General features: G+C 43.6%; 2 protein-coding genes across 4 annotated transcripts in view; one reads left to right on the top strand and one right to left on the bottom strand.

Annotated features, from left to right (window-relative positions):
* LOC109903666 (voltage-dependent calcium channel gamma-6 subunit) overlaps positions 1-9,375 on the top strand; it is a 50,561-nt gene extending 41,186 nt beyond the window's left edge. The window contains exons 3-5 of one of the 2 annotated variants that reach the window (XM_020500524.2): positions 488-562; positions 1,451-1,588; positions 7,797-9,375. In XM_020500524.2, the coding sequence (XP_020356113.1) occupies positions 488-562; positions 1,451-1,588; positions 7,797-8,020 (437 nt within the window). In that variant the 3' untranslated portion in view covers positions 8,021-9,375. The remainder of the gene's footprint in view (positions 1-487; positions 563-1,450; positions 1,589-7,796) is intronic. The other variant, XM_031789382.1, reaches the window with a different exon arrangement.
* A 1,922-nt stretch (positions 9,376-11,297) lies between these two features.
* On the bottom strand, positions 11,298-22,678 carry LOC109903657 (voltage-dependent calcium channel gamma-4 subunit-like). Of its 2 annotated transcripts, none has more exons than XM_020500507.2 (6): positions 22,554-22,678; positions 18,936-19,235; positions 18,185-18,412; positions 15,146-15,229; positions 14,407-14,547; positions 11,298-13,800 (listed from the first exon to the last, which is right to left on the bottom strand). In XM_020500507.2, the coding sequence occupies exons 2-6, from the start codon at positions 18,964-18,966 to the stop codon at positions 12,983-12,985; spliced, it is 1,302 nt and encodes a 433-aa protein (XP_020356096.1). In that variant the 5' UTR covers positions 18,967-19,235; positions 22,554-22,678; the 3' UTR covers positions 11,298-12,982. The 2 variants fall into 2 exon arrangements, with proteins under 2 accessions (XP_020356096.1, XP_020356097.1); XM_020500508.2 differs by lacking the exon at positions 22,554-22,678 and adding an exon at positions 19,359-19,468.
* Positions 22,679-24,644: the final 1,966 nt, after the last annotated feature.

Genomic DNA, 24,644 nt, shown 5'->3' with positions numbered 1-24,644 from the left:
GGGTAGTTCAGCCAAATTCCACTTTCCCAAATTTCAAGGCCAGAAGTGACAATTATATCATTACTTAGCTATAGCCCCACCGTTAGTTACGGCTAGATATCAGTTATTTGTATTGTGGCCATAATCCAATGACTGGCCTTCAGGTGTAGACTGGGTCACAGATTTGACTGCAATATACATTTACATTCTGTAGGGATAGACGCTTACCTTAAACTCACACACGTATTACCCACAAATACTGTACTAAAATGTCTTACTAGAGAGGGCCGTCTATATGTAGAATAAACTACCTTGTATCAGACTACAAGATGCCATAACACTAATTGCATAGAAGACATAACCTTGGCATTGTCATCGATGTGCACGAATGCATAATAATTAGTGTGCCGCAAGCCGTATGAGTCGCAATAAGATTATGGTGATGTGCAAGTTGATAAGGTCTCCATCTGTTTCAAATAAGTTCCTTGTCTCTCCCTATCTCCTTTAGAATCCAACTGCACCTACTTCAAGTTCTACACCACTGGAGAGAATGCCGTCATCTTCCAGAAAACAACAGAAAAGAGTGAGTCAGCTTGTCCCCTGCCTTCTTTCAACCCATGTCTCACCTTGCCCACCCACACACTTTCTTTCTTCCTCAAGTCTGTCATCTATGTTGCACTGGGTCAGCCATTGACTGCAGTAAGTGTCTAAAATGTATTCCACCTACTCCTTTTACATTATAGCATTGAAGTCAGTAGGACTGTTTCTTCATGGGTCAATGTGGGAAAATTGTGAAATCCTTTTTATTTTTTTCGTGAGCTCTAAACCAGAGGTGTCATGTGCCACATTTTTTAAAGAGGGGCACTGATGGCCAAATTATTTTTCTTTGGATTTATTATGCGCAAAATAAACTATCTTCTGGATTTTTTGTTAGTTTCAATGGGCATGATGCCCTACGTGTCAGGAGTGTGATGTTTAACGTTTCTATTATCCTCTAGGCAAGTCGGTAACTCCTAGGGCAGCATTTCCCAAACTCGGTCCTGGGGACCCCAAGGGGAGCAGATTTTTTTTTTTTCACTAGCACTACACAGCTGATTCAAACAATCAACTCATCATCAAGCTTTGATTATTTGAATCAATTGTGTCGTGCTAGGGCAAAAAACAAAATGTGTACTACTTGGGGTCCACGGGACCGAGTTTGGGAAATGCTTCCCTAGAGTATATCAGTGAGGGGATGTACCAATATCTGTGAGAATTACAAGTGGATGCAAGGACTTAACCTTTTGTAGATTGGCCATTTTGAATAAGGTTGAACTTATTTGGTATTTCACTTACCTTAGTTGAATGAACTCATTGCAAGTCGCCCTGGAGGGTCTGCTAAATGACTCAAATGTAAATGTACCTGGTGCCAGTGTACTATGAATAATGGAATGTACCTGTATCAAGACGATAACCGTTTCTCTCTTCCCAGGTCTGAATGTGGCGGCGGCCATGATGGCCCTCTTCGGTCTCTTCCTGATGGTCACAGGGGCCATATGCATCACCACAGCCCTCAGCAAAGGAGAATCATTCTTCCTCAAGGCTGCATCGGTTTGCTTCATTCTGTCAGGTGAGTGAGTAGACATATGGCAGCCATGGTGACATACTGTACATGTATAACTACAATGATTAAATGTTACTATTTTGACATGTCTAATGAGACCTTGGGAAGATCTCAATTGCATACTCCTCGTGTCCTCTCTCCTCATCTCCTTCTCCAAACCCATTAGAGGAGAAGGTCAGAGGGGAGAGACCTCTGGCTTTTTCATCCAATGGGTTTTGAGAAGGAGACGAGAAGAGAGGAGCGAGGACATGAGGAGTACGCAATCTTCGCCATGTTGCTAACAAGTTTGAAGGTACAATAAGACCCAGATGCAGACAATGTTGAATTAACAACAGTTTAATAATCCAACAGGGGCAGGCACAAGACAGGTCAAGGGCAGACAGGGGTCAGTAATCCAGAGGTGGGGCAAAGGTACAGGACGGCAGGCAGACTCAGGGTCAGGGTAGGCAGAGATCAAAAGTCCAGAGCTGGGGCAAAGGTGCAGGATGGCAGGCAGGCTCAGGTGCAGGCAGAGTGGTCAAGCATGCGGGCTCAGAGTCAGGACAGGCAAGGGTCAAAACCAGGAAGGTGAGAAAAAAAGAGAGACTGGGGAAAAGCAGGAGCTGAGAGAAAAACACTTGTTGACCTAGCAAACAAGACAAACTGGCACAGACAGACAGAAAACACAGGTATAAATACACAGGAGATAATGAGGAAGATGGGTGCCAGGGTCCGAAGGCGATCCACTTGTCGTCAATACCTGGAAGTTGTCTTGAGGAGGGCTGACCAGGCTCTCCTCCAGGTACGCCGACAGTGGCGGACAAACATCTGGGCAGAAGGTATGCCGACCTCTTCCTGCTGTTTGTTGAAGAGCGGGGACTGATACGCCAGGGAACACTCAAACGGAGATAGGCACATAGCAGAGCAGGGAAGGGTATTGCAGGCGTATTCGACCCACACCAGCTACTGGCTCCAGGTGGTGGGGTTGGCGGAGATCAGGCAGAGTAGTCTCTAGATCCTGGTTGGCTCGCTCCAACTGGCCATTGGACTGGGGGTGGAACCCAGAGGACAGGCTGGCTGATGACCCAATGAGGGTAAAGAACGCGTTCCAGAACCGAGACGAGAACTGAGGCTCCTGGTCAGAGACCATGTCCACTGGCAGTCCATGGATTCGGAAGACGTGCTGCACCAAAGTAGGCCACCGAAAGGATTGTCGCACGAAGGCCAAGGTTCGACGGGAACCCAGGTGGCAGGAATGGGCCCACTTCAGGACCGTGGAGCGGACAGCATCAGGCATAAACATTAGGACCGTTGCCCCTCCCAGACCTGTTTGCCTATACCCCAGCTGAGTACCATCACCGGGCACGAGACAGGGCATCCGGCTTGACATTCTTGAACCCTGGCCGGTAAGAAAGGGAAAAGTTGAACCGGGTAAACAGCAGGGCCAATCTCGCTTGCCTGAAGTTGAGGCACTTGGCGGTGAGGAGATACTCCAGGTTTTTGTGGTAGGTCCATACAATGAACGGAAGTTCCGTCCCTTCCAGCCAGTGTTCCTCCAACGACATCTTCACACCGAGAAGCTCTCGATTCCCCAGATCGTAGTTCCTCTCCGTGGCGTTGAGTCAGTGGGAGAAGGTGGCGCAGGGATGCAGCTTAAGGTCCAGGGCAGAACGTTGGGACAGGACAGGACAGCCCACTCTGACATCCGAAGCATCGGCCTCCACCACGAATTGACAGGAAGGGTCAGGATGAACCAAGATAGGAGCAGTGGTGAAGCGGTGTTTGAGGTCCCGGGAACACCCGGTCAGCAGCAGAGGACCACGTGAACAGGACCTTGGTAGAAGTGAGTGCAGTCAGGGGGGAAGCCAGGGTGCTGTAAACCCGGATAAAATGGTATAAAGGTTGTCACACCCCAGGAAACGTTGCAGCTGCACCCTGGATGTAGGCTGAGGCCAATCCACCACCGCTCTCACCTTCCCGGGATCCATCTGGACACTCCCAGAAGAGATGCTGTAACTCAGAAAGGGGATGGTGGAGCAATGGAACTCGCACTTCTCCACCTTCACAAACAACTGATTCCAGAAGACGAGGATGTCATCAATGTAGGTGAAGATGAACCGGTTCAACATGTCACAGAGAACATCATTCAGCAGAGCCTGGAACACAGCAGGAGCATTGGTGAGGCCAAAAGACATGACCAGATACTCGTAGTGGTCGCTGTCCATGTTGAAGGCGGTCTTCCACTCGTACCCCTCTCGTATCCGCACCAGGTGGTAGGCGTTCCGTAGATCCAGCTTGGAATACACAGTGGCCCCCTGGAGCGGCTTGAAGGCCGAGGAGATGAGTGGTAGCGGGTAACTACCAAGAATCTGCTGTTTCCAGCTACAATAGTCATTTACAACATTAACAATGCCTACACTGTATTTCTAATCAAATCTATGTTATTTTAAATGGACAAAAAACTTGTTCCTTCAAAAACAAGGACATTTAAGTGACCCCAAACCTTTGAACAGTAGTGTAGGTCTCCGTAGCCTTGGTCTCTGGACCCGACTGAGAATGCAGACGTCCCCGGGGCGGCGTGGTGCTCGGGAGAAGGTCAATACCGCAGTCATTGGGTTGGTGCGGCGGAGGCGAAGTGGCCCGGGCCTTGCTGAACACCTCCCGGAGGTCCCTGGTACTCCGCAGGGATGGCGGAGAGGTCCGGGGCACCTTCTGAGCCCCCAGGAAGATGTCCCGGGGCGGGCTGCGCTGACTTCAGACAATGGGAGTGACAGAACAGACTCCAGCCCATGATGGCATCCATAGACCAGTTGATGAGGGGATTGTGTCGCTGGAGCCAGGAGAATCCCAAAACCACGGGAATCTGAGGAGACTTGATGAGCAGACATTGAATAGTCTCGCTATGATTCCCTGACATCCGTAGGTTGATGGGAGTGGTATTATGAGTGACCCGGCCTATAGAGCGCCCATCCAGTACTCCAACATCCATGGGAATGGAGAGGGTCGCGTCCAAAAAGATCTCATTGGCCCCAGAGTCAATGAGGACCCGGAGAGATTTAGACTGGTTTCCCCACAGCAGGATGGCATGAAAAGGGGTGTGAGCAAGGGAAGCAGAAAAGTTCCCCATATGGCCCACCAGAGTACTCGCTCCTACTGGTGAGCCTGGTATTTTAAAGGACAAGATGACAGAAAATGACCCAAAGTCCCGTAGTACAGACAACTCTTCGCGTTGATCCTGTGTTGCCGTTCCGCTGGCGACAGCCCAGCTTTGCCTCGTTGCATAGGCTCAGTAAGCGGTGACTCAGCCGTCTTCGGCAACTCTCGGGGGAGGTCGGAAAGCCTCGGGTTCTCTTGACAACAGGACCGCAGGGACTTCCGGGATGACTCGGAGGCAAGGTGGAATCCCTGGACGTGCAAGCGAAATCGAATTTCCTCTCCCTCCATCGTTACCGTAATCGCGCATCGATTCAGATGGTCAAAGCGATGAGGGAATCGAGATCCGTAGGTAACTCCCGAGCAGCAAGCTCGTCCTTGACCTCCTCCGAGACGCTGTTCAGGACCATATCGAACAGCGTTTCCTGGTTCCAAGCACTCTCCGCTGCAAACGTTGGAAATCCCCCTCATGGTCTGCCACACTGTGGGACTTCTGCCAAAACTGGATTAGCTTCCGGGCAGCTTCTCTCCCGGAGAACAGGGCATCAAAAACCTTCTTCACCTCTCCTACAAACTCAAATGCAAATGGCCGGCTGAAACTTAAATGCAAATGCAAATGGCCGGCTGTTGTTCCCATACAGTAGTAGCCCAGGTGAGAACTCTACCAGACATCAGCGTGATGAGCTAGGCTATCTTGGAGTGATCCGAGGGGAAGGAGGAGGGCTGAAGCTCGAAGATGAGAGCACACTGAGCTAGAAACGCTCCGACAGGTACTCGGCTCTCCATTTAAGCCTTCCGGGGGAGGTAAGCTGGGCTCCCGAGAATGGAGTGACCGATGAGACTGCACTGCTCACAGCTGAGTTACTGAGAGGCTGTGGGGTTACCACCATGGTAGGCTGCCTCGCAGATAACCTGCGGAAATGCTCCAGCAAAATGTCCAACGCCCATTCATGGCGTTCAGCCAACGTTTGGCCCCCCTCCATAAAGCCACAAAGCAATTCCTCGAACATACCAATGGTGGCTCCTTGGGAGGAGATGGCGTTGCGCAGCTCGCCCGGGTCTGCTGGGTCAGTCATGGCCAGTTCGTACTATCAGGTTTGAAGGTAAGACCCAGATGCAGACAACATTGAATTAACAACAGTTTAATAATCCAACAGGGGCAGGCACAAGACAGGTCAAGGGCAGGCATGGGTCAGTAATCCAGAGGTGGGGCAAAAGTACTGGACGGCAGGCAGGCTCAGGTAGGGCTGGGTGGTATACCACATTTTACTATATACCGGTATTTATGCACGGAATAGTTTGGGTTTTTACTTTACCTTCTATAACGGTATTGGAATGTTTGGTTTGTTACATGTGATACACCGTGTGTAACGTCCATTTTTATAGTTCAATCCACTTCTTGAGTCATCCCTCTCCACTGTCTCCAAGCCGCTTTCCACACAGACCTAGTCCCACCCCCTGTCACTCAAGGAGCCCATTTGTTGTTGCTTGACCACGAGACACTTTCATTCAGTCTGCATGGTTAATGCAGCACATGCAAAAATGTTGATGACAACAATTGTTTCCAGTTGTTTCCACTTTGATCTTAATATAAATCCACAATATTAGTTTGTGTTTCTTACATCTGCAAACAGCTAGTTTGTATTTTCTTAGCGAGTTAAGCTAAATCGTGTTGGCCACTAATGCTAATCGCTAGTTAGCTGGCTGACAAAAGTCAGAGCAAACGTAGCTAGCTAATACAGTCTGATACCAGTACTGGCGGAGGCTTAAATCAGCACGTTGTTTGTGCAACAGTATCATCTAAATCAAAGAGGAATAGGCAAAGCAATATGTTGGCTATATGAATAAAGATTTAATGTAGCCAAAGATTATAGGGTCCCCTAGGAAACACTGAACATCACTTTGGTTCCTACCCTGTCACAATAACTTGTCCATGGCATTTTCATTCATTGTCAAGTCAAACACTGTATTCAAAGTGCCCACTATTATTTATATTCTAGCTATATAATTATAATAAACATTCTATTTCCATGATTCCAAAAGTTTTGATCTAAATCGGTATTGCAACATTTGGTTAAAAATAAGGCCTAGTATTTTTGCCCATATCGTGGCAGTGTGGAAATGATTTCAAATGAGTGCAGGAAATGCAGAAATTGAGGGCAATGCAGGAAATATTATTATAATAAATTATTAAGTTGAATTGAACAGTATAAAACCAACTGAATGGAGAAAGACCCATTGAAATAATTTTGAATATATGTGTTGCCACTCTAGGGTCACGCACTACTCAGAAAGAAAATGTGGAACTTTAATTAATCAAAAATATAAAATACCATCAAATACCATCATAAATTTGAAAAATATCATTATGATATGATATTTTGGCCAAATTGCCCAGCCCTAGACTCAGGGTCAGGGTAGGCAGAGGTCAAAAATCCAGAGGTGGGGCCAAGGTGCGGGACGGCAGGCAAGCTCAGGGGCAGGCAAGCGGTCAAGCAGGTGGGCTCAGAGTCAGGACAGGCAAGGGTCAAAACCAGGAGGGCGAGGAAAAACGAGAGACTGGGGAAAAGCAGCAGCTGAGAGAAAACCGCTGGTTGACTTGACAAACAAGACGAACTGGCACAGACAGACAGAAAACACAGGTATAAATACACAGGGGATAATGGGGAAGATGGGTGACACCTGGAGGGGAGTGGAGACAATCATAAAGACAGGTGAAACAGATCCGGGGGTGACAGTTGCAGAGAGTTTGGAGTCATTTAGGAGTCAACCTGTGCATGCAGCAAAAAAAAAGCTACTGGTACTCAACACTTTAAAAAACCATATAGCCATTATTCAAGGGTATCAAGGGAGCTCACTAATTAGATACATAGGGCATTAGTCATGGCATCTGTACAGTCCTGATATACTCTGATGCTCTGGGAAGTAGATCACAGTAATCAATACCACCTCCACCATCCCACCAGTAAAATGTATTTACCAACTCCACACACACCAAGCCCCTGATATCTCTCTCTTTTGTGCTTTATCCCTCTCTTTCTCTCTCTCCCTTTCTCTATCACTCTTTCCTCCTCTCTCTTAGGCCTCTTGATTCTCCTGTCTCTTATTGTTTTCAACCAATCGGTACTCTCCTTCCTAGCCAGTGACCACTCGGTGCCGTTGCATCATGAGTTGTCTTGGTCAGTATCCTGTGTTGGGTTTGCAGGGGCCATTCTTATTTTGGGCGGAACCCTATTTCTCTTGCTTGCGCTACCATTCAGCCCCTGGCGAAGGTGTTTTCCCCCCCAAAATGAAAGCGATAGCTAGTAGCGAGGAGGAGGTATTGCACTTTATTTGTATTGTCTTACGACTGTTGAGAAATGGACGGTCTCCTGCAATTTTACATTGAATCATTTGAAGTTGTGTAAAGAGGGGTTCAAGTTGTTCATCGTCTTGGATGTTTTTTTCTCTCCTCATTTTGCATAAATCCGTAGGTCATTGAAGGGACACTATACTGTTCTTGACTTATGAAAGGTGAAGAATTAACGCAATGCCAAATTACTTGTGTGCTTGTTGACAGCAAACGTTTTCTCACATTGAATGTGCAAAATGTAATGTGCCAGTATGTCCCCCCCCCCCCTTCTCAAGTGTTTCAAAATCATTTTAAATGAATTTATCAAAAACATTTTGCAGTTGTGTTTTGAATTGGTTAACATTAGTTCATTATTTTTGCCAAATCTTTGATGATATTCTGATCGACAGTCTTATTACAGAGTATAATCCTTAAGGATAGTAATTGGGATTCAGATGTATTTCACAGAATGAAAGTACAGGACAAAAATTCTAGAGTTTCTAGTAAATAAATACATACACAATCTCATGATATTGCAATGTTTTTACAACTGCCTTTAATATACAGATGTGTATATATCAAAGAGACATTAGCCTCTAAATCCAAATGTTTTCAGACCTCAAAGGTCAAGATTAGTCTACGTCCCAGGCCATCATGTTTGTGAATTCAGTTATATGTCACAATATAAAAGTAATGTAAAAGACAAGCACCATGTAAATTCCAGATATGCAGAGCTTCTGTTTTCCATTAAGTTGTGTAGTGTAAGATGTGTGGACTCCTATTGACATTGGACTACTTTCAAGGTCTAAAATTTGATTTTGGAGTCTAATGTCCCTTAAAATTTCAGATACACCATCTGCTCTGGGTGTGTGGGTGACTATATTATAGAAATTACAATAAATTATTAAAGCATCACTGCCTGAAAGGACAGGCAATTTCATCGTAAACCCTATTCAAGAGGTAAGAGGCTACTAACCAGTTATATAAGGTTGCATTGTAAACCCTATTCAAGAGGTAAGAGGCTACTAACCAGTTATATAAGGTTGCATTGTAAATACTCTATTCAAAGTCATATGAGCCTTCAGTGTTGTAAATGAATAACGTAAAAACATGTCATGTGTTCTGTATAACCCAAATGTCACACGTTTATAAATACTGTAAGATTTTGTATTTGTTTTGTCTTTTTCTAGTGAGATAGTTGTCAGCGGTAACCTGTGCATATCTGTATTTCAATGGGTATTGAAGGGTAAATTGTGTCTGTGGTTTTCAATGGAAATAATTGTGTATGTAAGACTTGATTTATTATTAAATGTGAAGACAACATACTGTATCCCTTTCTTGTGCTTTTTTCTGTCTTTTTTCCCACTCTGCCCTCCTCCATCATTCATCTCTCCATCCTCTTCAACACACATCCCAGGCACCATCTTGACCCGTTTCCAGCTTTCTCTGTCTCTACTGTCTCCCACATGTTGGCACCCTCTGCCGCTAAATTTGGAGCGTGGTGAATCCTGCTGAAGTGGTTATAAGAAACACAAACCTTGGATTCAAACTGTGATCCCCATCGCCAACATTGTCCAATTCAAACAACCCCCCTCACCACCACCACCACCTCCCCAACCACCACCTCAGCCCACCCTTCCCACAAGCTTTTATTTCATCTTACTTGCTGAAGTCAGTCCAGTCTGCTCTTCATGTAGACCTATCATGTGTCTCTATAAATGCCACACGCACTGTCACTCATGTATCACCCCGCCTCTGGTGGCTGCTGCTGTGGGACGCGGTCCAGACGATTGGTGGTGGAGTCTGTGCTGTGTTAACCTCTACCCTCGTTCTCCCCCTCCTGACCTGGCCAACTTCGCATGCAGCCCTGAAACACAAATCAACCATCGCTAGACACCTGACACTCGGCCCAAGCTGTATATATAGATGTTCGTTTTCAAATGAAGCCGTTGCTCTCTTCTGAAAGAGTGTGTGTGTGTGTGTGTGTGTGTGTGTGTGTGTGTGGGGGGGGTCCGGTGGTGGGAGTGCTTCTCTGAAATCCTGTTGTCGACGTGTGTGTGCGTGCGTGACGGTGTGGGTATGTGAAGTGCGTGTGTCTGATCGTTTACAATGCATTTGCTTGCAAGTGTGTATAGCCTGTATATTCTTGAATCCGGGTGTGTGTGATGGCAATCGTGGGTGTTACGACCTTATGTGTGTGTCAGCAAGGATCAAGAGGTAATAAGAAGAACTGGCCTCTCTTGACGTTACCAGAATAGAGGAGGCCCGGCCACCTCGTAACTCACCTTGTTATGATGGTAGTACTGAACCAGCAGGGTTTACAGGTCTCCAGGGTGCTCTCTGGGGACGAGGGGCACGTTGAAATTTGTCACACTATCGTGCCAACCCAACCCAATATATTTTATTTTCCACATTCTCCTTCATAGCAAGGTTCTAGTAACTATGATTGATGCGTAACCAAACCAGCACAGTACAGAGTGGATATCTGAGGGCGAGAGACCCACAGAGACTGCACCACCAGGGTCGTGTTCAGTAGGGAGAAAACATTTTGAAACAGGGAGATATTACCTGACCTTGTCCAATAAAAAAAAACTTGAATGTTTTATAACGTTTTGCTAAAGTGTACCCTACTGAACACAACCCAGGGCTCCCCAGAGAGGAAGGACTAATTAAACTCCCCAACTAAATCACACATTAACTGTGCACTCCATGCTCTTGAACAAATAGAGCATCCCTCTCCCTCCCTAGCTTCCTTCCTCCTCCAAAGTCATTACTTTAATGAGATTAAAACAGTCACTTTCCCCCTGGGCAGATCGTCTTCATCATTTCCATCCCAAGAGTGAAGAGATTCAGCGTTATTCAATTATTATTAATTAACTGCCTTTGTAGTCATGTGTTAAGGAATTCTGCTGCTTTCCTGGGCCTGGATCTCTCTTAGCCCCAGCTTTCATCTCTGTGACCTCTGACCTCTGATCCAATACCAACTGGACAATCAAGGTCCCCTGTTGAGGTATTGACGAGACATTACACTCTAAAATCATGTTTTTCAGATGTTTTCTGTTTACCTCAAAAGTGGTCTTCTGTTCAGATGAGTCCATGTCCCAGGCTATATGTTTTGTATCTCCAGCTACAGTATATGAATGGAAAAGATGAGCACCATGTAATTACCAGATATGCGGTGGCAAACATTTTGACATTCATTTGTTATATTACCATCTTGGTTATATGTTAAATAACACACTCCACACAACCCATTTTCATATATAAGTTTATTGAATGTATTTTTTGTAGTTCTTTTTGAGGCTCAGAATTTTTGTATTGCTTAAACATCACAAATGTCCTTAGTTTGACTCATGTGCAGTAGAGTAGAAATATCATGTACCATGAAGAGATTGTTGTCTTCTTCACTTACAGGATCACAGCCCGCTAACCCCAAAGTAGGCTCTTTAAAGCAGCAATTCTTAACTGGTTTTGCCTCGGGACCCAGATTAAACCAGGTTGTCCCAGTCGCAACCCAATATTCGCATAGTGTATATAAAATGTCATCTGGAATGTATTTTTGCTGCTAAGGAAATAAGTCAAATTTGGCCATATTCTTGATGAAGAATGTTGATAAGCTCACTGGTTTGAGACCACAAAATCAACAAAATCCGCTAAATAGCCCTGCTAGCTCTATTTTGAAAAAACTATGCTTGAAGAAAAATATTTCAGAAATTCAATTGTTTAATCACTTACTACCTGATTTTAGTCATTTAAGTTCAGACTGTGACCCATTCGACCCCAAATTTGGGTTGCGACCCATCAGTTGAGAATCACTGCTTTAAAGAATAACATTAAGAATATATACCATCGCTAAAATAAATAGGTTCATATAAAGTCTATAATCTAATACACTTGTCATAAACAATAAAAAACACAGATTAGGCTGTTGGTTATATCTGTATTAACAAACAAAAAAATAGCCTTAAAAATAATAACAATAAGTATAACAATAATAATAATAGTGACTTATTATTATAAATAATAATAATAAAATAAATATATTTAAAATTAAACATAAATACAATATTACACTCATATTTGCGCACATGCTTCTCGCCTGACACCATCAGATTAAGTGTGATGGAGCTAGATATCAAGGAACATTTTCAACTTTAAAGAAATACAAAAATACAAAAATCATAGTTCAAAATGTACAAATTTACCCTGCATTTACGATTACGAGAATAAAAACAACAGCAATGTGATAATATTCAAGAAGTTACAATCTTTACACTCTTGTAACCTGGCTATGATAATCAAGCACTCGGAATGATAAGACAACCCAAAGTTTACCACTATAGACATATTGTGCATTTCAAAATGAATATGTACTCAATAATATTGTTAATAATACATTTGATATTCTAGTCAGTGGAATAGATGTATTCATAGTGGTGAAAAACAGACTGAGATGGAGTGATAGGGCAGGGAATGGCCAACTATTCTCTTTCAGTTATCTTACATATTTCTACAGCCCTATTTGGTAACACTTTACAGAAGCCCTGTCATACAGTCCTCGAAATATCAGTGTCATCAGCAGTCATAAACACGAATACATTAGGTAGTCAAATACTAGTATGTCACATACAGCAAGTATGTGCAAGCTACCTATGCAAGCTAACTACAGAACTTAGGCCACCGTATGAGCCGTCATGACCGTGTTAAGGCAGTTGTCATGAATTTACACTAGTTGTTGTGACTGCTTATAAAATCCGCAAAGTCATTGTTATGTATGGCAGCGAACAGTAGGCTTTACCAGTAGTGAACTGGAAAGCGTTACTTGTTAAGTCATTGTTATGGCAGCGAAAAGTAGGTTGTGCGACAGGGATTTACTGTAAAGCGTTACCCGCCATTTTGCCCTCCACCTCCATGGCTCTTGCTCCTATCTCCGAGGCTCACACTGGCGTGGTTCTCCTGTTCAGCGTGTCCGAGTCGGTGTCCCTGTTCCGTTTGCCCCCCAGGCGGTCCAGGGTGCCCATGCCCCTCTCTCTCTCCATGGTGCCAGTGGGCAGAGGTGGCTGCTGGGGGGTAGGACCGGAGGACGACAAGGTATTCAGGGGCGCAATGGCAGTGGCTCCGACGGCGGAATTCTGGCCCGCCGCAGAGAGGTTGGACTTGGAGAGAGAAGGCAGCGTGCCGCTCATCATCACCCCCACTTCCTCTTTGGGGAAGTAGTTGTGCAGTTGGTAGAGGGAGGCCCGGTCCACGGTGCCGTAGAGGGGGGGTCCCCCGCCACCAAGACTCCCCATCTTGGAGTCCCGGGTCAGGGTATACATGGAGATATCGCCCCCTACTCCTCCAGCAGCATGGTGCGGGTTTGGCAGGGTGGCAACGGAGAAAGGCGGGGCAGACGGCGGTAATGCAAAACTCTTGGCGCCTGTGGGTGAGGTGTCGCAGGGGGAGCGTGGCGGGTCGGAAGAGTGCGAGCTGGAGTGGGAGCGCCGGCGGAAGCGGTAGCTGGGCAGGCGGAGCATGGCGTGCGTGGTGCTCTTCAAGAGTTCGGTGCGAGAGCGGCAGCGCAGCTCCTTGTTCTTCTCGATGTAGATGTTGACAGCCAGGACACCCACCATCTCAGCCAGGATGAAGGAGAGGCCTCCGAAATAGAAGGACCAGCCGTACGAGTAATGCCACTTCTTGTCCTCATCCTTCTTGGGCGAGATGTCGCTCAGTGCCGCAGAGATGTACACGATCACACCGATGATGTTGCTCAGGCCTGGGGGAAAGAGAGGAAGTGAAAGGTTATAATATAATAATAATAATAATATTATAATATAATATGCCATTCATTTTCTCTGAGCTTTTCCATTGGGGGGGGTGGGGGAGCCATCTCAACTTGATTACTTCTCTTGTGTAATGTCTCATTGACCCATATCTCCACTCAGGAGGTAATTTATCCCATAATACTAAATAAACTATCTTTATCCCTACTGCTGTGTTGTGCCTCGTTGACCTGAGTCTCCACTCAACGGATGATGTATTTGGGAAATCTAAGCCGCAACCAATATCATTAACATGAAATGAGTTATGAGGAGGGGAAAACAACACAAAGGTGAATATCATGGATGGATGAAAGGATGAGGAACTTCCTTGTCAATAACACTATTTACAAGTTAAAAAGGAGAATTAGTTCAGAGACCATTGAGAACATTTAAGGCCGAGTAGGGCTGTTGCATTCCATCTGAACAAGAGGAAAATAAATATGGGACACCATCGAGCATGATTTTAACTCCAGGACTAGGCTTCAACTGTGTCCAGGAAACCCTCCCCATGCATACTGAGTAATAGAGAAACAGTCAAGACCAAGACACCAGCGCCTTACCAGCAGCCACAAACAGGATGCCTCCTCCTAGGATGATGTTCCTCTTGCTCTTGTAGAAGCTGCTGGATGCAACACACATCGCTCCCATCAGAAGGAGTATAGCACTCAGGATGGGGAAGATACTGGAGGCTCGGACCACACCTGCAGACGGATGGGGGTGAAATTGTCCTTACTTGCTGATCTAAGGTCAGTTTTATGTTGACAGTGGTTGGTGGTTATAGTTATAATTTGGGGATCCTAGATTCTAGCTGATCCTAGATATGTGCCTATGGGTATCTTCTACCTGGAGCTCTGCTTAGATATTACTTCCTATCCTCTGATAATATTGGAAGCGACTGCAACCTTTGGTGTCATAACCTGCTGAGCGTAGCAAAAATATATTAAAGATGAATGATTAAAGCTGAAGTTGTGAAGGTGACATTTCAAGCTGCATATGTGACTTTGTCACCATCTGGAGTAAAGTAATGTGCTACAATAAGCATTTACAGTATTCTGTAACACCTTACATAAATGAATAAATCTATCCTACATTCTAATTCCAACCAATGTTCTGGTTTGATTGGAATATCCTATTGCTTTGTCATAATTCCCTCTGTTAAATGATAGATACTCATTGAGTTAGCTTACTCATAACCCTGCACCTGGGCATTCACTGCTGCTGTTTCCCAGGTTTTTCTTTTCAATTCGACATCACATCTCTCTAGTGACATCCTCCCACTGCCCACGTCCCCTTACTCACGCAGGAGATACTCTGCTGCATCCTGATCATAGTCTGCATCGTCCGGGAAATGATTGATCTGAGAACACACTCCTCTCTTCAGCCCTGAGAGAGAGAGAGAGAGAGAGAGAGAGAGACAGACAGACAGACAGACAGTGAGACAGATGGACAGAGGGACAGAGAGATGGACAGAAAGATGGACAGGGAGACAGGGACAGAGAGAGAGAGATACAGAAAGATTGGAGAGAGAATAGGGAGTATTAGAGAGAGAATCAGATATCTGGGGCTTGGTGTTTGGACATATTAAGTATTCATTTGAATCCCTTTCCAAGTCGGTTAAAATAGCTCAAACACAATGTATTTTTCATGACTGTCATATGAACCCCCCCCCCCTTGTACTCAGAAGAAAAATCAACAAAAACGTTCTATAATAATCAAGGAGCCATAATCAGTGGTTTCAGTATGTTGAGCAGACACTACAAATATGATATAAAATGGCTGTGTTGTTGTCCTCTTTTGTTGAAGCTGTCTACCGCAAATGGAGAACCACTCCATCAGACTATCACCACTGACTCATTGCTCATAATTGCCCTTTTTGACATTCGCTAGTCTCACATAGCCATACCTCCACAATCACGTCATTGTCAAGCCTGGTTCTCGATGAGGCTAGTTTCTCGCAGACTGCAATAGGTTAGATAAGCAGCTCTTGAAATGAGCCTTCTCCTACTGACTGTCTGCCACTGCCCACTGGATGTCCTCTGAATCAGTGGAGGCTACTTAGGGGAGGACAAATCATAGTAATGGTGTGCTCTCAAACACATGAAAACTATGTCTTTGATACCATTCCATTCACCCCATTCCGTCCATTATTATGAGTCATCCTCCCATCAGCAGCCTCCACTGCTCTGAATGCACTCATCCAGGTTTCACTGTGTCGGACTCCTGCTTGTCGAACATCTCATTCCAAAATCATAGATATTAATATGGAGTTGGTCCCCCCCCCCTTTGCTGTTATAACAGCCTCTACTCTTCTGGGAAGGCTTTCCACTAGATGTTGGAACATTGCTAGGGGGACTTGCTTCCATTCAGCCACGAGCATTAGTTATGTCGGGCACTGATGTTGGGTGATTAGGCCTGGCTCACAGTCGGCGTTCCAATTCATCCAAAAGGTGTTAGATGTGGTTGAGGTCAGGGCTCTGTGGAGGCCAGTCAAGTTCTTCCACACCGATCTCAACAAACTGTATGGACCTCGCTTTGTGCATGAGGGCATTGTCATACTGAAACAGGAAAGGGCCTTCCCTGTTGCCACAAAGTAGGAAGCACAGAATCGTCTAGAATATCACTGTATGCTGTACCTTTAAGATTTCACTTCACTGGAACTAAGGGGCCTGGCCCGAAACATGAAAAACAGCCCTGGACCATTATTCCTCCTCCACCAAACTTTACAGTTGGCACTACGCATTGGGGCAGGTAGCGTTCTCCTGGCATCCGCCAAACCCAGATTCATCCGTCGAACTGCCAGATGGAGAAGCGTGATTCATCACTCCAGAAAACAAGTTTCCACTGCTCAAGAGTCCAATGGCGGCAAGCTTTACACCACTCCAGCCGACGCTTGGCATTGCGCATGGTGATCTTAGGCTTTTTTTGCGGCTGCTCGGCCATAGAAACCCATTTCATGAAGCTACTGACGAACAGTTCTTGTGCTGACGTTTCTTCCAGAGGAAGTTTGGAACTCAGTGGTGAGTGTTGCAACAGAGGACAGACTATTTTTATACAATACGTGCTACAGCACTTGGCGGTTCTGTTCTGTGAGCTTATGTGGCCTACCAATTCGCGGCTGAGCCATTGTTGCTCCTAGACATTTCCACTTCCCAACAACAGCACTTACAGTTGAGCAGCTCTAGCAGGGCAGAAATCTGATGAAATGACTTGTTGGAAAGGTGGCATCCTATGACGGTGCCACTTTGAAAGTCACTGAGCTCTTCAGTAAAGTCATTCTACTGACAATGTTCGTCTATGGAGATTTCACGGCTGTATGCACGATTTTATACACCTGTCAGTAACGGCTGTGGCTGAAATAGACAAATCCACTAATTTCAAGGGGTGTCCACATATTTTTGTATATATAATGTATCTCACTGAAGAAAGCATCATAGCGAGCGAAATCAATTCATACATTGTTCCCCTGACCTGAGAAGATGGAAGTTCAATATGTAACTAGATGTAGAAGGCAAATGTTAACAATATACTGAACAAAAATATAATTGCAACAGGCAACAATTTAAAAGACTTTACTGAATTACAGTTCATATAAGGAAATCAGTCAATTGAAATGAATTCATTAGGCCCTAATCAATGGAATTCACATTATTGGGAATGTTGTTCACAGATACCTTAAAAAAAAGCACCGTGGATCAGAAAACCAGTCAGTATCTGGTGTGACCACCATTTGCCTCATGCAGTGCGACACATCTCCTTTGCATTGAGTTGATCAGGCTGTTGATTGTGGCCTGTGCGAAGTTGCTGGATATTGGTGGGAACTGGAACACGCTGTCGTCCATCCATATCATCTTAAACATTCTCAATGGGTGACACGTCAGGTGAGTATGCAGGCCATGGAAGAACTGGGACATTTTCAACTTCCCGGAATTGTGTACAGATCCTTGTGACATGGGGCCGTGCATTATCATGCTGAAACATGAAGTGATGGTGGCAGATAAATGGCACTACACCTGGTCTGCGGTTGTGAAGCCGGTTGGACATACTGCCAAATTCTCTAAAATGACGTTGGAGGCGTCATATGGTGGAGAAATTAACATTACATTCTAGTGGACATTCCTGCAGTCAGCATGCTAATTGCACTCTCCATCAAAACTTGAGGCATATGTGGCATTGTGCCGTGTGACAAAACTGCACATCTTGGAGTGGCTTCAGAGACTTCAGATCCACACACACACACTGAGCCATTCATCTGACCCCACCAAAACTCTGGAAATACACTGGACCCCCATCACCCCTCCCCACACACACATCCCCACACACGTCTAGTCCTCCCCTTACCCTCCAGACAGCAGATCCTCCAGAGGCCAGAGTGTGTGAGGGCTCCAGGGTCTTTCTTGTCCTTGTTGTTGGGGTCGTCCTGGGAGGAGTTGGCCGTGCTGTTGCAGATGAAGGCCCGTGCGTACAGCCAGTAGTCCGTCCCAATGGCCACCGCCATCAGGGAAAAGGCTGCAAACGCCCCCAAAGTGGTGAGGACAACCTGGATCCCCTTCTCCCACCACACCATGACTGGGCCGGAGAGAGAGAGAGAGAGGGAGGAGAGGGAAGGAGGAGAGAGCAGGATGGAGAAAGAGAAGGAGAGTTGGTGAAATAGTAAGGACGCCTGAAAGCTAGAAATCAAGAGCATTGTCTTGAATGGTGTGGATTTGTTGGTTGTTTCCAAGGTAACAACCGATAAAACAAAATGTACCCGATATTGAGCTGTATGTCAAAAACCGTGTGTCTTGCTTTCATTTCAATTCAATAGGACTTTATTAATCCCAAAGGGACAATTACAAAAAGGCATTGTCAGTGCTTTGTCTTTCTGATGACTTTTAATTGTTTTAATACAAAAGCACATTTCGAAAAAGGGCAAAAAGACTTAGTCTTGTCTAGTTCCAGAATAATGACTTGGGTAAATCATATTGTTGTCTTTTGAATACACGCTGTCTTTTGAATACACGCTGTCTTTTGAATCCATCTGTTAAGTGTGTATTTTCTTAAGTGTGTGTGTGTGTGTTTGTGCGTGTGTTTCTAGTGAAATGTGTGTTACCTTGGGGCATGCCTCTGCCTTTTGCCTCCATGTCTGCAGCTTGCTGTTCCTCGTCAGTGAAGAGTGCGCCTTCAGAGTCCCCTCTGTCCAAGCGCCATCCATCGACCGCTCTCCCACTCTCGTTTCCTCTCTTCTCTCTCGTTCCCCTGTGTGTGTGTGTGTCTCTCTCTCTCTGCTCCCGTGTTCTTCCTCTTTCACACTCTCTGGTTCGTCTGTATGTGAGCGTGGATCCGCAACTCACGGTTCCGTCCCTCTTCTCAGTGGGTGGTCATGGCACTGGCAGGCATCTCAGTGTTGCTCCTGTGGGGAGAAGAAGAAAAAGAAAGGATGGAATAAATTAATGTGACGTGAGAGGGAAGCCAAGTAAAATGTTCTTTCCGAACCTTACAAAAAGATAAATCATTAATAAAATTGTGTTTGTACATTCTGCGATGACAGACCAGAAAGGAAATAAGCTGATCCGTTTCCACATTTCACACTGAGAGAGGGATATATAAAGCAAGAGGGAACGGGAAAGAAGTGAGAGAGCGTGCTCTATCCATTGCCATGGCAACAGCGAATTCCAAAGTCTAGGACGGAACTGAACACGGCGAGCGAGAAGGGAGTGGGGGGTGAGGGGCAGTTGAAACAGCTGAGTGGATTTTGCCGACATTAAACCAAATATAAGTACCAATGCTGAAGACCTCAATATAATATATATTTTTAATAGAGTAAGTAATTGAAAGTACTAAGCTAACATATGGAATTGTTTTAAGATGGTCATATCATGGATCCTTTAGATAATAGATGTTTTATTTTAGGACCCCTTTAGATATCCCAAGAAAATCCCAAATTATATTTGATAAAACATTTGTTTTAAGTTTCCTGAGTGGCGCAGTGGTCAAAGGCACTGCATCTCGGTGCTAGAGGCGTCACTACAGACCCTGGTTTGATTCCAGGCTGTATCACAACCGACTGTGATTGGGAAAATTGGCCCAGCGTTGTCCGGGTTTGTGTTTGGCCGGGGTAGACCGTCATTGTAAATAAGAATTTGTTCTTAACTGACTAGCCTAGTTAAATAAAAAAACATAACAAATATATTGAATTTGGCCTTTACCACTACAGCCCATAGAAATACATTCATAAATGTTAAAAAGGCAGTCAAAAAATGTATCGTAAGGAACAATGTTTTGAAGTGTCAGTCGTATAAATAGGAAATTTAAGAAAGCTGTTTTTTATTTTATATTTTTTATTTTTTTACATATATTTAACCCCTTATTTTTGTTGCCACAAAACTACCTCCATACTTCCATTGTTTTGTATGGGTTACTTTCATACTAGTGGGGGTCATAGAGCATCGTGTTTGTGAGTCTCCCCTTTCCATAGTGGGGTTATATTAGTTTGTTGCTCAAACGGTTCGGACACTACAGACGTTTTTGTGAGAAGACCGATTTTCGGGATGTCTCATGGTCTGACAAACGGCGCTGTAGCTCCGCCACCTTCCACCGCAGACACGGAAGGCCGCCATAGACAAGATGCGGTGAATTGAGACGCAGACCATACAAAAAAAACGGATTTAAATCTATATTGACGGATATTGATGGGGATTTTTTAGACCCGTGCGTTAATCGACTCTGTAAACTGCACTGTTCAATTAAGGAAGTAATCAAGAACATTCTGATGATGACAAGCTCTTCGATCAGTATCATTATTTAGTTGAGCTATCATATGCTGTGTGTGTGTGTGTGTGTGTGTGTGTGTGTGTGTGTGTGTGTGTGTGTGTGCAGCTTTGGTATCATCAGCTGAAAATGTACGTACAGTAGGATTAATGAGCAGCGAATACAGTTATGTTTACAGTAATGACCTACAACGCAATTGTTTCTTTATTACATTGTTTGATGGATGCAGCATGCATTAAATGATTCAGTTTACTGCAGTAGGAGCATTGTAATGAGAATATAATAGACGAACAGTTAGGTGATAGTCATCTGACAGTGGTTTATGACTCACATTTTCAAACCAAGTTTCTTTCAAAAAATTAAGTTAGTTCAATCTATACCTGAACCCACTGAAACTCGTTTGAATCATACAGATGATTTTCCTCCATGTCAAAGACCAATAGAAGGGTTTTGTTTCTATAGTTGTTCCTGTATGTACTGTTAGAAGCAAGTAACCCAGATGCATAGATATGGAGGAAATGTTGCCATCGGCAACATAAACACAGAAGATGATAAATGAAGAGATCTAGTTCAAGGACCAACCAGAACCGCATACTGAATTGCGTGAACATACAGCTATGGGGTGTATGTGACATTAAATGATGAGTGATTGGGGAGATTCAGTAAGAATATAACATTGTGGAGTGAAAAAAAGGTATGGGCCAAAACAACAAAAGGATAACTGTGATATTAATTGCACTCAGTTGCCTTTCTCCACACTTTGTGTGTTCAATTTCATTAAAAACATTGTGCACACAGAGACACACACACGTACATGCAAAAGCACACACAGAGATACACACTTTCCTTATATTTGGTCTGAATCCTGAACAGTCACCTGATTTACATACTGTATTTACTGACAGTAAAGAAGATCTGTCTGGCAAAAGTTGAGGTGAGGCAAGTAGCTCTGAATACTTAATGTCTGTGCGTGCGTGCATGTGTGCTTGAAATCATAAATCAGAACCATTGCATTGATATGGCTATTGCTATCTGTGAAAAGAAATGCACAACACCCTGGTTAAGCAATTATGTCGTTATGGTCATTGGCAATTGCTGCTGAAGGGACAAGAACATGCATTGTATACTGAAGCGTCATAGAAAGCAGAAGCAAAACAATTGTATTTTTTTAAACCTTTATTTAACTAGGCAAGTCAGTTAAGAACAAATTCTTATTTCAATGACGGCCTAGGAACAGTGGGTTAACTGCCGGTTCAGGTGCATAACGACAGATTTGTACCTTGTCAGCTCCGGGATTGAGAACTTGCAACCTTCCGGTTGCTAGTCCAACGCTCTAACCACAAGGCTACCTGTTTCCCCGATTGATTAACCGATTAATGTACATGGACCAAGAAAACGAACAAGTGGAGGTCTGGCTAAATGTTGAACTTCCTCTGTCGTGTTGGCTAAGATCAATACATTTTGTTTATGAACACAAATACCACTTGCGACACCAGCAGAGAGAGAGAGAGAGACGCTAGGTTAAGAAACCTGACAAAATCCGATTTAAAATAAGATGTTGAGTTATTAACAGCCTTTGAGTAGTCTCTATTCAGTCTGAACACAGTTGACGCACATTAGGAATATCTGAGTGCTTTGCTTCCGTAAATAGTCTCACGGCTATTGATTTGGACATAGCTGTCATTGTACCAAGTAGGCTACATTACTGTGTAAACATAAAATAAATATGTATTTTCTAAAATGAATAAACGCAATATTGTTTTAAAAAACATATAGGTTAAGTATGTGCTAATACTGTTAAACATGTATACTAGGTTAATTATGTATAGTACATGGAAATGCTCTGCAAAGACTTAAAGTCTGCATCCCTCATTTTATCATGCAAGTATAACAGTATTCCATGCTATCCTTATTAGAACGATAAAGAATATTACGGAAAGAATATTGCTCAATGTTTTACCTGTAATTGTTGAACTTCTGCAGTGGTGGACGGACTCCGCATGCGAGGCATGGGCAAGAGACGTAAGAAAGAGCTGTAGACATTGCAAGAATAGAATGAAACGAAACGACGTCGAGGGATGTGGTGGGAGTTGGAGGGGGAGAGTGAGTGAAAAAGGTGTTTTTGAATAATAGGTCAAATCCATAGGACAAATCACACGTTGAATTCCTTCATTGTAACAGCAATTCTAATATACATTATTGCGTGAATTACTAGACTATAGATTTGTGTGTTATTATGACAATAATAATATATCATTTATTATAAAGGGGGGTTATATGAACGTAATGCCAGTCTCAAGTCTGTAAAAAAATATAGATATATTATGCCATAGGATTAGCTATATAAAATGCATAGCCACGTTTGACAGGTGCTACTGCAACAAAGGTTTGAGAAAGAGTTTAATGGAAAAGGTTTGTATCCAATCATGTCCAAGCGCGCTAATTTTAGCAGGGAAGTCACGAGACAGCTTTTTCAACTTTTGACGACAGGTGTCCTCACAATTTCCTAAAGAAATCAGCCAACAGTTTCTAATTTGATACCGAAAAACATTGAAGCCAAGAAGTCCATTAACATAAGTATACTATATTATGACATCAATCACTATCGTTCACCATACAGAACATAGAATTAGGAATTAGAAAACTAGAATGGCCATTAACATTCTTATGATGGTATAAAGGTCAGCCATTTTGGTCAGAGAGTTGGTCATTGCCAGTGCTGTGATAAGATATTTAGTAAAATAATAGATTTACCTGCACTGTATGTTTGTCAGGTAGCCAGGAAGTTATAATTAACTGCCAATATGCCAACATTTAATTCAAACAGTGCTTTCAATCCGCATCCATGCATTGGCTGAAATCATGATGTAGGACTTAGATATAATAGCACTCACAGCTTTCCAATATTTTGTTTTACATTTCTACTGAACAAAAATATAAATGCAATATGTAAAGTTTTGGTCCAATGTTTCATGAGCTGAAATAAAGTATTCCAGAAATGTTTCATATGCACAAAAAGCTTATTTCTCAAAAATGTTGTGCACACATTTGTTTACATCCCTGTTAGTGAGCATTTCTCATTTGCCAAGATAATCCATCTACCTGACAGGTGTGGCATATCAAGATTAAAAAGCATGATCATTACACAGGTTCACCTTGTGCTGGGGACAATAAAAGGCCACTCTAAAATGTGTAGTCTTGTCACACAACACAATGCCTGAGTGAACAAGAGATTCATATCTGTATTCCCAGTCATGTGAAATACATAGATTTGGGCCTAATGTATTTATTTCAATTGACTGGTTTCATATGAACTCTAACTCTTAGAAATTGTTGCATGTTGTGTTTAGAATTTGATTCAGTATTCATATATTTTATAGGCTATTTATACAGGAAATTGGTATAAAACCTAATAATTATATGACAATATTTTATTTTGACAATTACACAATTTCTGATACATCACATGCCTTACTTAGATGTTCCTGCATAAGTAAACTCATACAATTATAAAATTATGCCTCTACTGCCATTCTTTCCCTGACCAATATGGCTGCCATTTTTACCCAATTCTGGAACATTGCGGCGTTTAGGACATAGCTCCTTCAGAAATTTATTAGGATCTCTAGGTATCAAATAAAATTTTATTGGTCACATACACATTGTTAGAAGATGTTATTGCGAGTGTAGCGAAATGCTTAGGCTTCTAGTTATGACAGTGCAGTAATATCTAGCAATTCCACAACTTAATACACACAAATCTAAGTGAAGGAATGTAATAAGAATATATATATATATAGATGAGCAATGTCAGAGCGGCATAGGCATAGGCATAAGATTCAATAGGTAGTATAGAATACCGTATATACATATAAGATGAGAAATGCAAGATATGTAAACATTATTAAAGTGGCATTATTAAAGTGACTAGTGTTCCATTTATTAAAGTGGCCAATGAGTTCAAGTCTGTATGTAGGCAGCAGCCTCTCTGTGCTAGTGATGGCTGTTTAACAGTCTGATGGCCTTGAGATACTGTAGAAGCTGTTTTTCA

This window comes from Oncorhynchus kisutch, linkage group LG14 (genome assembly GCF_002021735.2).
Source record: "Oncorhynchus kisutch isolate 150728-3 linkage group LG14, Okis_V2, whole genome shotgun sequence".
NCBI classification, from domain to species: Eukaryota; Metazoa; Chordata; class Actinopteri; order Salmoniformes; family Salmonidae; genus Oncorhynchus; species Oncorhynchus kisutch.
The sequence above is the reverse complement of the archived record's forward strand: the minus strand, read 5'-3'. Positions and strand labels throughout refer to the sequence as shown.

What these genes read in the sequence shown, in the direction of transcription:
- LOC109903657 (XM_020500507.2), bottom strand. Translation starts at nt 18,966, where the DNA reads ATGGAGGCAAAAGGCAGAGGCATGCCCCAAG. An exon ending in AGGCAGAGGCATGCCCCAAG is followed by an intron (nt 18,413 to 18,935) that starts GTAACACACATT and finishes TCTCCGGCCCAG; the next exon opens with TCATGGTGTGGTGGGAGAAG. An exon ending in CATCCTGTTTGTGGCTGCTG is followed by an intron (nt 13,801 to 14,406) that starts GTAAGGCGCTGG and finishes TCTTTCCCCCAG; the next exon opens with GCCTGAGCAACATCATCGGT.